The sequence below is a fragment of the Mustelus asterias genome, unplaced genomic scaffold (genome assembly GCF_964213995.1).
Source record: "Mustelus asterias unplaced genomic scaffold, sMusAst1.hap1.1 HAP1_SCAFFOLD_272, whole genome shotgun sequence".
NCBI lineage: Eukaryota > Metazoa > Chordata > Chondrichthyes > Carcharhiniformes > Triakidae > Mustelus > Mustelus asterias.
In genome coordinates, this window is record NW_027590237.1 from 559,041 (window position 1) to 572,627 (window position 13,587).

At 45.2% G+C, this 13,587-nt stretch overlaps 1 protein-coding gene across 7 annotated transcripts in view; it reads left to right on the forward strand.

The window, feature by feature from the left end:
• LOC144486024 (ADP-ribosylation factor GTPase-activating protein 2-like) overlaps positions 1–11,728 on the forward strand; it is a 52,805-nt gene extending 41,077 nt beyond the window's left edge. For 4 of the 7 annotated variants that reach the window (XM_078204128.1, XM_078204129.1, XM_078204133.1 and 1 more), the window contains 2 exons: positions 7,915–8,036; positions 8,250–8,679. In XM_078204128.1, coding sequence (XP_078060254.1) covers positions 7,915–8,036; positions 8,250–8,270 — 143 coding nt within the window. In that variant the 3' untranslated portion in view covers positions 8,271–8,679. Of the gene's footprint in view, positions 1–7,914; positions 8,037–8,249; positions 8,680–11,449 lie in introns of those variants that run through there. The other 3 variants (XM_078204132.1, XM_078204134.1, XM_078204131.1) reach the window with 2 other exon arrangements.
• The last annotated feature ends 1,859 nt before the right edge of the window (positions 11,729–13,587 follow it).

A 13,587-nucleotide genomic window follows, 5' to 3' on the forward strand; every position in this document is an offset into this window, starting at 1 on the left:
TGTTTCAGATGAGCTGGAGACAGAAGTAGATGGTCTTGGTGATGGAGCAGATATGTGGTCAGAAGCTCATCTAGCACCAAACAGTCTGATTCAGCTTCAGGCAGTGGCCTGGGTGTGGATGGCTAGGGATGGTGAGTGGCAAGGAGATGGAAATTGTGGTTGGTACATAATTGATACCTTTGATCTTTGGAGTGTTTACTGAAGGACGTTGAGGCTTATCTGTGTGTCCCACAAGCCATGTTCAACGTAGTAGCATGCAAGTGTGGTGAGAGGACAGTGGCATTCATGTCAATATGAAGCTGATGTTGTGTCTTCAGATGGTCACAAATGTGAAGCAGGTGGAAGTAGAGAATGTCATGCCTAGAGCAGGGTATGCTGGGCCCTCAGCTAAATAAATACTGAGAAAATTAAATCCTTTCAAAAGGAGCTGGAGAGAATTTGACTAAGGTTCTAAAGACAATAAGGTGCAAGATAATGGAACAGTGCGCAGGACAGGAAGCCTTTCGAGCAGAGGGAGAGTGAGCTTATTCCTTGCGGAGGGCAATAGACTAGGGCTGGAGATTGAATGGTTAGGAGAATGAAGCATTTTGGAATTCTGCACAATTGACATTAGAGATTAAGAACAAAGAAAAGTACAGCATAGGAACAGGCCCTTCGACCCTCCAAACCTGTGCCAATCATGATGCCCTAACTAAACTTATTATTCAGTCCATATCCCTCTATTCTCTCAAAGAACAAAGAGAACAAACAAAGAACAATACAGCACAGGAACAGGCCCTTCGGCCCTCCAAGCCCGCGCCGCTCCCTGGTCCAAACTGGACCATTCTTTTGTATCCCTCCATTCCCACTCCGTTCATATGGCTGTCTAGATAAGTCTTAAACGTTCCCAGTGTGTCCGCCTCCACCACCTTGCCCGGCAGCGCATTCCAGGCCCCCACCACCCTACTTCTCCTATTCTTAGCAAGAGATTCTTAGCAAGAGCAAACTCTTAGCAAGAGTTTATATATTATTTTCACTTTGGTATAGGGAAGGAAATTTAATAGGTGAATAAGGTCAATGGCAGAGTCAACAGTTATTGCGGAAAGAGACTTTTTAGTGAGTGGGTCTCTGCTAGAGAAAGAAAATTGAGGCTGTGGAAAGATGGGTGAGGTGGCATCCAGAACTGAAGGAGAAGTTGGGTTTGATGAGCTAGGGTTTGCAAAAGCGGGTGTGAGGCCCCACTGTTCAGGTCCAGTCTGGCTGTGCTGGCTGCTGGTTTTGATGGAAGTAGGAATATTGGCCTTGAATATGAAGTTGGGAATGAGTGAGTCTCTGGTTTTTAAATGATGCCCGGTCAAGCTGACCATCTCAACTGACAGATCCTGGAATTAATCTCTCGGCGCGGCACAGTGGTTAGCACACTCAGCACCAGGGATCTAACCTGCATGTCTTTGGACTGTGGGAGGAAACCGGAGTACCCAGAAGAAACCCAAGCAGGCACGGAGGACATGCAAACTCCACACAGACAGTCACCCAAAGCCGGAATTGAGCCAAGGTCCCTGGTGCTGTGCGGCAGCAGTGTGAACCACTGTGCCATCCAGTGATTGTGCAACAGTGAGTAAGATACAGGCAGGGAATAGTCGTCAAAAAAGAATGAAAGGCTCCTTATCTGAATGCATGAATCATTCGCATTAAAGTAGATGAACTAGTGGCACAAAGAAGATAGATGGTGTATATCTAATTGTCATCACAAAAAATATCATTATAAGGTGACCGAGGTTGGGAACTAAATAATCCAGAGTACCCAACATTTTGGAAAGGCAGCCAAAATGACAAAAGACGTGGGGTAGTAAAGGATGACAGGATATTAGTGCGAAATGATCTTGGCTCAGAAGATCAGTAAATAGAATTGTTATGGGCGGAGATTAGGAATAACAGGGGTCTGGTGGGATGGGAGTAGTTTATAGTGCTAACCGCCCCTCCAAAAAACCCAGTGCAACTCTCAACTCAGTGTGGGGCCAACAAGAGATAAAACATTTTTAGATCTAGTATTGTGTAATGAGGCAAGTTTAATTAGCAAAAGATCCATTTGGAAAGAGTGATCATAATGCAATTGAATTCCATTTTAGGTTTGAAAGCAATATATTCCAGCCCCGAACCAGACTCTTAAAACTTGTAAAAAGCTAATTAGATAGGCATGAGGAGAGAACTGGCTACAATTGATAGGGTAAATAAACTAAAAGGTATGGTGGTAAATGGTGAGAAACATTTAAAGGAACAATTCAAAATGTCCAACAAAAATACATTCCATTGAAAAACAAAAATTCGGCAAGAAAGATCCATCTCAGAATCCGTAGAATCCCTAAAGTGTAGAGGCCATTCGGCCCATCAAGTCTGTACCGACCCTCTGAAAGAACACTCTACCTAGACCCACTCCTTATCCTACCTGTATTGATCATGGCCAATCCACCAAACCTGCACCTCTTCTGACCACAAAGGAGAAATTTAGCATGGTTAATCTGGGTCTAATCTGAGTGAAGAAATTTAACATCAGCAGAGAAAAGTTTTGGAGAAACTTAATGGTCTAAAATCTGACAAATCCCCAAGACTTGATAACCACACCCTTGGGTTCTAAAAGAGACAGCTGCAGAGAGAGTAGATCACTGGCACTGATTTTCTAGTATTGCCTAGATTATAGAACAGTTGATGCAGATTGGAAGTTAGCACATGTAACAGCGCTATTCACAGAAGGAGAGAGAGAAAACAATTAGTCTGACATCAGTCAATGGAAGCTATTATTCAGGAAGTCTTGAGAATGAATTTAGAAAATTGAAATATGGTCAGACATGTCAACACGGTTTAAAGGAAAAAATGGTGTCAATTTTATTGTTCAAAGATGTGTAGATTAGGTGGATTAGCCATAGTAAATGTATGAAATGTAATATACGGGAGTAAGGGGATAGAGCTGGGGGGGTGGGTGGGGGTGGTGAGGGGCGCGCAGTGAATCTGAGTAAGATGTTCTTTTGGAAAATCCATGTAGACTCAATGGGTCAAATGGCCTCCTTCTGCACTATAGGGGTTCTATGAACATTTTTGAGGATATAAATTGCAGGATAGATAAAGGAGGACCAGCATACTTGGATTTCCAAAAGAGATGTCTTGGATGGAGTAGTTATACTCCCTGTAAGGACTCCATCCCATTCTCCCAGTTTCTCTGCTTCCTCTTCAAAAACTGCATGTTGGATACGTCTGCCTTTTTCCTCAACTGTATCCAGCCCATCTCTTGTGCCTCTGTCCTCACTCCTTCCCCTCTCAAAAAACAAGACAGGATCCTTCCTGACCTCACTTTTCACCCCACCAGCCTCATCATTCAAGGGATCATCTTCTGCCATTTCCACCAACTCCAGCATGATGATCGGCTGCCGTTAGTGGTAGTGGAGGCAAACTCAATAGGGTCTTTTAAGAGACTCCTGGATGAGTACATGGGACTTAATAGGATGGAGGGTTATAGGTAGGCCGAGAAGGTAGGGATATGTTCGGCACAACTTGTGGGGCCGAAGGGCCTGTTTTGTGCTGTAGTTTTTCTATGTTTCTATGATACCACTGATCACATCTTCCCCTCAGCCCCCTGTCAGTATTGTGCAGGGACCACTCCCTCTGCGACACCCTGGTCCACTCTTCCATCACCCCAAACACTTCATCCCCATCCCAATGCACCTTCTCCATGGAATTATAGAAGGTGCAACACCTGTCTGCCCTTTATCTCCTCACTGTTCAAGGCCTTTTGGGTGAAATAGCATTTAACTTGGTCGACTGTATTCACTGCGCCCAATGTGGGCTCCTCTACATAGGGAAAACTAAACGCAGACTGCGTGACCGCTTTGCAGAACACCTTCACTCAGTCTACAAGCATGACTCAACCTTCCTGTTGCATGCCATTTCAGCTTGCCACCCTGCTCTCATGCCCACATGTCCATCCTCAGCCTGCTGCATTGCTTCAGCAAAGGCCAACACAAACTGGAGGGACAGCACCTTATTTTCTCATTAGGCACTTTACAGCCTTCTGGACTTAACATTGAGTTCAACAACTTTAAACCGTAAACTTTTGCCTCCATCTTAAATTACACCCCCTCCCGCCCCCCCACCTCCCTGGCCTGTCTCAACACAACCCCACCCCTTCCCTACTTGGCATCTTTCCCTGGCTGTTCACTTGCACATTCTGCTATCTCACCTTTTGCCACCATTAGCACTCCTCATCCCTCAATGGCACCATTAACACTCCCCTTTGTCTTGTGTCAAGGACAAATTTGACCATAATCCCCTTTGCCCAGACCTATCCTAGCTCCTCTACTCCAACTATATACTTCTGCACATTTCTACCTTTCTTTGGATGCAAAATGTTAACACTGTTTCTCTCTCCACAATTCTGCCAAATCTGCTGAGTTTATCCACCATTTTCTTTTTATTTGATTTCCAGCATCTGCAGTATTTTGCTTATAAGATTCCAAAGGGTTGAGGGGTTGACCCCATGTTCTAGATTCCCCAGTAAGAAGTCTTACAACACCAGGTTAAAGTCCAACAGGTTTATTTGATAGCACAAGCTTTCGGAGTCTCGCTCCTTCTTCAGGTGGGCGGCACGGTAGCACAGTGGTTAGCACTGCTGCTTCACAGCTCCAGGGTTCCGGGTTCGATTCCCGGCTCAGGTCACTGTCTTTTTATTTGATTTCCAGCATCTGCAGTATTTTGCTTATAAGATTCCAAAGGGTTGAGGGGTTGACCCCATGTTCTAGATTCCCCAGTAAGAAGTCTTACAACACCAGGTTAAAGTCCAACAGGTTTATTTGGTAGCACAAGCTTTCGGAGTCTTGCTCCTTCTTCAGGTGGGCGGCACGGTAGCACAGTGGTTAGCACTGCTGCTTCACAGCTCCAGGGTTCCGGGTTCGATTCCCGGCTCGGGTCACTGTCTGTGTGGAGTTTGCACATTCTCCTCGTGTCTGCGTGGGTTTCCTCCGGGTGCTCCGGTTTCCTCCCACAGTCCAAAGATGTGCGGGTTAGGTTGATTGGCCAGGTTTAAAAAAAAAAATTGCCCCTTAGAGTCCTGGGATGCGTAGGTTAGAGAGATTAGCGGGTAAAATATGTGGGGGTAGGGCCTGGGTGGGATTGTGGTTGGTGCAGACTCGATGGGCCGAATGGCCTCCTTCTGCACTGTAGGGTTTCTATGATTTCTATCCCAGAGGGTTGTGGATGCTCCATCGATGAATATATTAAAGGCTGAGATAGTCAGATTTTTCGTGTCTCAGGGAATCAAAGAATGGGTGGGAAAGTGGAATTGAAGCCCAGGCAGGGTCAGCCAAGATCATATTAAATTGCGGAGTAGATGCAATAGGCTGTGTGCTCTGTTCCTGCTCCTGTTTCTTATTGTTATGTTCATAAGATGACAAATAATACATAGGGAATTCAGGAGAATCTTGTTTACCCAGAGGGTGGTGAGGATGTGGAACCCGTTAACACAGGGAGTGATTAAGGTGAACAGTGTAGAGGCATTTAAAAGGAAGCTGAATAAACACACGAGGGAGAAAGAAATAGAGGATAAAAGAATGTTATCATTTATTGCAAGGGGAATGGGTGGCACGGTAGCACAGTGGTTAGCACTGCTGCTTCACAGCTCCAGGGACCTGGGTTCGATTCCTGGCTTGGGTCACTGTCTGTGTGGAGTTTGCACATTCTCCTCGTGTCTGCGTGGGTTTCCTCCGGGTGCTCCAGTTTCCTCCCACAGTCCAAAGATGTGCGGGTTAGGTTGATTGGCCATGCTAAAATTGCCCCTTAGTGTCCTGGGATGCGTAGGTTAGAGGGATTAGTGGGTAAATATGTAGGGATATGGGGGTAGGGCCTGGGTGGGATTGTGGTCGGTGCAGACTCGATGGGCCGAATGGCCTCTTTCTGTACTGTAGGGTTTCTAAGAATTGAATACAAAGGTAAGGAGATTGCCCTTCAGTTGTTTAGGACATTGGTGAGACCACAGCTGGGTATTGTGTACAGTGTTACTTATTTAAGGAAAGCTGTTAATGTGTTAGAAGTAGTTCAGAGAAAATTTACCAGACTTTCACCAGGAATGGGAAGTCTGCCCATTTTATGAGGAAAGGTTGGAGAGGTTTAGAAGAGTTAAGAAATGATTTGATTGAAACCTTATAAGATCCTGAGGGGTCCTGCAGGGTGGATGTGGAGAGGTTGTTTCCTCTTTTGGGAGAATCTAGAATTAGGGGTCACTGTTTAAAAGCAAGGGGTCACTCATTTAAGACAAAGATGAGGAGAATTTCTTTCTTTCGGGGTCACGAGTCTCCGGAACTCCCTTCCCCAAAAGGCAGTGGTACCAGAGTCTTGGAATATTTTTAAGGCTGAACGAAATAGATTCTTGATTAACAAGGGGGGTGGTGAAAGGTTATCACGGGTAGGCAGAAATGTGGGGTTAAAGTTGCAAATAGATCAGCCATGATCTCATTGAATGGTTGGAGCAGGCTCGAGTGGCTGAGTCCAGCTTCTAATTCATAGGTACATTTTTCTGTATGTACAAATGTAAAGGAGTGGATTTGGGGATATAGATTGTGTGTGAGGGACCCAGGAAGGTGTACACAATGTGAGAGTTGCTGACAGTGGGAGGTGGATTATGTTTGGCCAGGCCCCACTCTGTGTCTTGTCCCACTCTGTGTCTTGTATGCCAGTTCCCAGTGGGTTGACAAGTCATGGTACCTGGCTGTAGTAAATGATCAGCAGCTTTGGGGTCCATGCTGATGAACATTCTAGCTGTTCTCACAGCTGTTCTGCGATACTTTCAGTAGCTGTAAGGGGAAAACCATTTTCTTTGTTACATCTGTTAGGACAGTATTTCTGTTGAAAAAAATGGTGGGCATAGTAAGAAGTCTCACAACACCAGGTTAAAGTTCAACAAGTTTATTTGGTATCACGAGCTTTCGGAGTGCCTCTCCTTCATCAGGTGAGTGTTGAGAATATGGACTTTATCTTGGTTTCCAGGTTATAGCTTCTGCTGTAGAGCTGGTGTATGAGGTGGTTGAGGAGTGAGAGAGAGATGCGACGGCAAAATCTCTCAGCGTAGTCTGTGTTGTAGGTCGACTTGAATGGGTTCATGATCTGTAGTCCTTTCGGGATCTTGTCTGCTTTCTTGCATCTTTGTAGAAACTCACTCACCTGATGATGGAGCAGTGCTCCGAAAGCTCATGATACCAAATAAACCTGTTGGACTTTAACCTGGTGTTGTGAGACTTCTTACTGTGCCCACCTCAGTCCAACACCGGCATCTCCACATCATGGAAAAAAATTGTAGTTAGGAAATTGACATTCCCCTTTACGACCAGTTTGCACATTATGCTGACCTGGTTTGGCCTTGGAACCAACATAGTTAACAGGGTGTGGCTGCTACTGTGCATAAGCAGCTACATGGAGCCAGGCGGGGGAGAGCCACGGAAGAGGCAGGTGGAGAGAGTTCATAGAAACCCTACAGTGCAGAAGGCCATTCAGCCCATCGAGTCTGCACCGACCACAATCCCACCCAGGCCCTACCCCCACACATATATTTTTACCCGCTAATCCCTCTAACCTACGCATCTCAGGACTCTAAGAGGCAATTTTTAACCTGGCCAATCAACCTAACCTGTACATCTTTGGACTGTGGGAGGAAACCGGAGCACCCGGAGGAAACCCACGCAGACACGAGGAGAATGTGCAAACTCCACACAGACAGTGACCCGAGGCCTGGGTGTAATTATCCACCCAACTACGAGGGAAGCTATGGCTGACTCCTGAGAATAATCTATCTCTGACACACACACCCCATACTCCTGGTGACATTCTCACAGAATGTTTATTTTTGTGCTGGCTTTGTCAAGCAATATCCTCTAATAGGAGTTATCTGTTTTCCAGATGGTGTCACAGTGAGTAACGTGCTCTCCTCTGGACCTGATATGACCCATTTCAAACAAGGAGTGAAAACAATGGCAGGAAAACTGTCTGTACTTGCCAATGGAGTTATGACCAGTATTCAGGTGAGGGGCAGACTCACTGGTTCATGGCACTTTGGCCAGGAACTGATACCCTGGGGACAGGAGGGAGGAAGAGCTGTGGATAGTGGAATGAGGATTGAGAGCTGAAATGTAACCCCTGCTCTCTGCCCTGCTACCTACCCTCCTACCCACGCTGTGATAATGAACCTCATGTCTTTTGTGCTTCTTACCGTTGTGGTTTCTCACCCTCAACAGGATCACTATGGATCGTACTGAGACTGGTGTTGACGTGAGGAATGATTCCAATCTGCACGAATTTATCACCTGGATTTTTCCAGAGACCAGTATTTGATTTTGAGTGGCCCTTGAAGCAATGTTTGAATTTATTTGTGAAGTTGAGGTGGGGAGGTTTGCCTCTTGATTTGTCTCCACAGCCAGTGATTGTGATGTAGCAGGGCTGCTTCTACCTTTGTGTCTCTACACTCTGAGAATTCAACAGCACTAAGAGGCCATTCTGCTCTCCCTGCCTCTGGCAGCTCCTTGCTCAAGCTATCCAGTTCAGTCTCAGTCCCCTGCTCTTTCCACAAAGCCCAAAGAGTTTCTCCCTTGTACTTGTCTAATTCCCTTTTGAAAATTACACCACCCTTTCAGGGAGTGATTCCAGATCACAATTGTGTGTGTTAAACCTGTGAACTCCAGTTACTGATTCTTCTCTCATTAATAACACTTTCTGCCTGTTTGCTCAATCTAAATCCCACCTTTTAACGATATCTGCCCTAAGGAGAATAATCCCAGCTTCTCCAGTCTCGCCACATTAACTGAAGCCCCTCATACCTGCTTCCATTGTAGTAAATCTCCTCTGCATCCTCTCCAAGATTTGACATCCTTCCTAAAGTGTGGTGCCCAGAATTGAGCAGCTTCGGCCTAACCAGTGTTCTGGAAAACTTCATTTCTTTTCTACTCTGCTAATAAAGCCAAGGATCCTATATGTTCTGTTTTAGACAAACTTCTCAACCGATCATGCCACCTTCACTAATTTCTGTACATGCGGCCCCAATTCTCTCTTGTAGAATTGTAGTTTTTTAAACCCTGTTGAACCTCACCAACTGGGGATGAGGGGAGAGCAAGAGAGCTGTTGGCGTGTGGAGCTGGGGGTTGAACTGGCTAATCGGTGTGGACCCAAATTTCTGCCAAACCATTTTTCTGCCTTATTATTTAGGAGTTTGAGAATTGAAAAGGCCAGGTGACCCATGGTGACAGGAACTCTGACCAACATGGGAGCAACTGGCTTGTGCACTAAGAAATTGTATTTTTTGTAACTGTAGTTATGAAGGCAAAGAACAAAATATTCCCCACAGTGTGCTTGTGATTGCTGTTGATTGACTGATGTCTGATGCTCACATGATCATTGTCGAGCTACATGAGTTAATGCAGTTGTTTTCTCAATTTTATTTATTTTAATCATTGGAAATTGAATTTTAAAGTTGGAAGGTTGGATAATGTGCAGCTTCCTTGCCTGTCGCATTAAACCCTGTCCCAACGTCCGCCCCAGCTCTGCAGGGGTAAGATGATGGCACTTGGGCATCTGCAGTATTATGAATTGTTCTTTTTTCCCCTGCTTCCCCTGAACCCTTTCCCCATGGACCTTAACTCACAGCAGTTTCTAGGCTAACGCCAATCACTGTCAGGTCCTTGATGACCAGAGAGCATCAATCCTAAGCTTCTGGAGTTGTCAGTTCCGATGTAGCCAGACTACTTTGCTCAGAGCATCAGTAAGTGACCAGAAGAGGGACACAACGAGAGTCTGACTGGGGTCACCTGTCTTGTCTCTTTGGCCATTCCTGGGAGCTGGAGATGGGATGTTCAATGAATGACAGTCTCTCCAGACCCCTCTACTTTGAGCTAATAACTAACAAGAGATTATTTCACTGGAGTATCCCCAACTTGAGCCTGACAGAAACTTGCATACATCTCTTTCTAAAACTTTGTAAAGCTGATGATGAATAAATGACAATCTGGGAGTGAGGCAGCAGCTCACTCTCGGTATCAAATCTCTTTGTCTTTATCTTTAATCAGTTCCTTCCGATTAGAGACAGGAGGGAGGGGAGTGCAGTGAGCAGGGGAAGGGGCTGGGAGCACGGTCAGTGGGGAATGGGAGCAGCTAGAAGAGCATGTAATGTCCTAACTATGTCAGGGGTTGTGGGTTTTAACAGAAAGAAAGGAACATGTAGAATCAAACTAAGAAGAGGTTTTATTGAAAGAGATGTTCTTTGCTCTGCATAGAATACAATGAAAAGTAAAACAACAGCCTGTGCAAACACCCTAATGACATCACCATCAAATCAAGTGATCAGCTCTTAACGCAACCTGCAACCCCTTTAAATATATAACAAATCTTCCCCCTTTACTTCCGTGGTCATGACAGTAAATTCATAGAAACCCTACAGTGCAGAAGGAGGCCATTCGGCCCATCGAGTCTGCACCGACCACAATCCCACCCAGGCCCTACCCCCACATATTTTACCCGCTAATCCCTCTAACCTACGCATCTCAGGACTCTAAGGGGCAATTTTTAACCTGGCCAATCAACCTAACCCGCACATCTTTGGACTGTGGGAGGAAACCGGAGCACCCGGAGGAAACCCACGCAAACACGAGGAGAATGTGCAAACTCCACACAGACAGTGACCCGAGCCGGGAATCGAACCCGGGACCCTGGAGCTGTGAAGCAGCAGTGCTAACCACTGTGCTACCGTGCCGTCCACGGTATTACAATGTTATACATATGATCAATAATACCCTAGACACTGTTATGCATCATTAATCATTCAACACTAACGTTGATCAGGCGGACATCTGTTCCTCTTTGGTTGTATACAACATTGTGGAATTTGTCATAGAAGTATGATTTGGAACTTCAGTGGACACTTCTCTTGGTACTAATTTTGTAACATTCTCATGTGGTATAGTTGCAAAGACTCAATCATCAGGCAATTCGGATTCAACTAAGTCTAACATGAGCATTTCCAACACTCGAGACAAAAGATGTTGATACTTTGGGAGATGATTGAGCAATAATTTCGAGATGACAACAATTGGTCAGTATGGCGTTGCCAAATTAGTTCATCTTCGGTTTGAACCGTGTAAGAAATAGGACCTGTTTTTGATAAAACTTTGGCTCCCATTTCTCACTCGTGACATAAATACACATTCGATCTCTATGATCGTGTTGAAATTAGTGTTGTTTTGAACCCACTTCTCATTTAACGATTTGAGATTGTTGTTGACGCTCTACTGTCTCTGAAATTTCTGGAGGTAATAAATCAAATAGTTATTAACTTCCTCTTTAAGAGTAGTAATGCAGCTGAACTTTGGGTAGTTGCGTGCGTAGTGTTTCTATAAGATGCTACTATTCATGACATGGTAACGAACCTTGCTCTTTTGAATCTTTCAAGGATCCTTTCGGCTAATCCATTGGTTGATGGAAGATAACGTACGGATTTTATATGCTGAATACCATTTACTTTGAGATAATCCTCAAACTCTTGTGAAATAAACTGAATGATTCTCAATTACAAACTGTTCAGGTTGACCAAATATTGCAAAAATTTCATCAAATTTTCCTATGTAATAGAACTCATAATTTCTTCTGGCCACTTGCACATCAATTAGGACTAAGGATGTGTAAAGTAGCCATAGTCCCAGATGACCATGGACTGCTCTCCCCTTTTGAGGGGGAGAACTGACTGGTGGTGATTTAACCTCAGGATCATCACACCTCAGGTGGCAGGGGGCAAGGTTGAGAAGAACAAAGAAAATTACAGCACAGGAACAGGCCCTTTGGCCCTCCAAGCCTGCACCGACCATGCTGCCCGACTGAACTAAAAACCCCTACCCTTCCGGGGACCATATCCCTCTATTCCCATCTTATTCATGTATTTGTCAAGACGCCCCTGAAAAATCACTACCGTATCCGCTTTCACTACCTCCCCCGGCAACGAGTTCCAGGCACCCACCACTCTCTGTAAAAAATCTGCCTCATACATCTCCTTTAAACCTTGTCCCTCGCATCTTAAATCTGTGCCCCCTAGTAATTGACTCTTCCACCCTTGGAAAAAGCTTCTGACTATCCACTCTGTCCATGCCTCTCATAATCAGGTTGCCTCCATCGTTCCAGTGAGAACAAACCAAGTTTCTCCAACCTCTCCTCATAGCTAATGCCCTCCATACCAGGCAACATCCTGGTAAATCTTTTCTGTACCCTCTCCAAAGCCTCCACATCCTTCTGGTAGTCTGGCGACCAGAATTGAACACTATATTCCAAGTGCAGCCTAACTAAAGTTCTATAAAGCTGCAACATGACTTGCCAATTCTTAAACTCAATGCCCCGACTGATGAAGGCAAGCATGCCGTATGCCGCCTTGACTACCTTCTCCATCTGCATTGCCACTTCCAGTGACCTGTGTACCTGTACACAAGATCCCTTTGCCTATCAATATTCTTAAGGATTCTGCCATTTACTGTATATTTCCTATCTGTAGTAGACCTTCCAAAATGCATTACCTCATATTTGTCCGGATTACACTCCATCTGCCATCTCTCTGCCCAGGTCTCCAACTGATCTATATCCTCTGATGGTCCTCATCGCTATCCGCAAATCCACCAACCTTTGTGTCGTCCGCAAACTTACTAATCAAGCCAGTTAAATTTTCCTCCAAATCATTTTATATATATATATATATATTACAAACAGCAAAGGTCCCAGCACTGATCCCTGAGGAACGCCACTTGTCACAGCCCTCCATTCAGAAACGCATCCTTCCACTGCTACCCTCTGTCTTCTTTGACCGAGCTAGTTTTGTATCCACCTTGCCAGCTCACCTCTGATCCCATGCGACTTCACCTTCTGCACCAGTCTGCCACGAGGGACCTTGTCAAAGGCCTTACTGAAGTCCATGTAGACAACATCCACTGCCCTACCCTCATCAATCATCTTCGTCACTTCCTCGAAAAACTTTATCAAGTTCGTGAGACACGACCTCCCCTTCACAAAACCATGTTGCCTCTCACTAATAAGTCTGCTTATTACCAAGTGGGAATAAATCCTGTCTCAAAGAATCCTCTCCAATAATTTCCCTACCACTGATGTAAGGCTCACCGGCCTGTAATTACCTGGATTATTCTTGCTACCCTTCTTAAACAAAGGAACAACATTGGCTATTCTCCAATCCTCTGGGACCTCCCCTGTAGTCATGATGTGGAGATGCCGGCGTTGGACTGGGGTAAACACAGTAAGAAGTTTAACAACACCAGGTTAAAGTCCAACAGGTTTATTTGGTAGCAAAAGCCACACAAGCTTTCGGAGCTGCAAGCCCCTTCTTCAGGTGAGTGGGAATTCTGTTCACAAACAGAGCATATAAAGACACAACCTCAATTTACATGAAGTCACCTCAGCACCTCACTGTACCGCAAGCCCACGGATAAACTCACGATGCTCCACTTCTCCAGCTTCCACCCTAAACACGTTAAAGAAGCCATCCCCTACGGACAAGCCCTCCGTATACACAGGATCTGCTCGGATGAGGAGGATCGC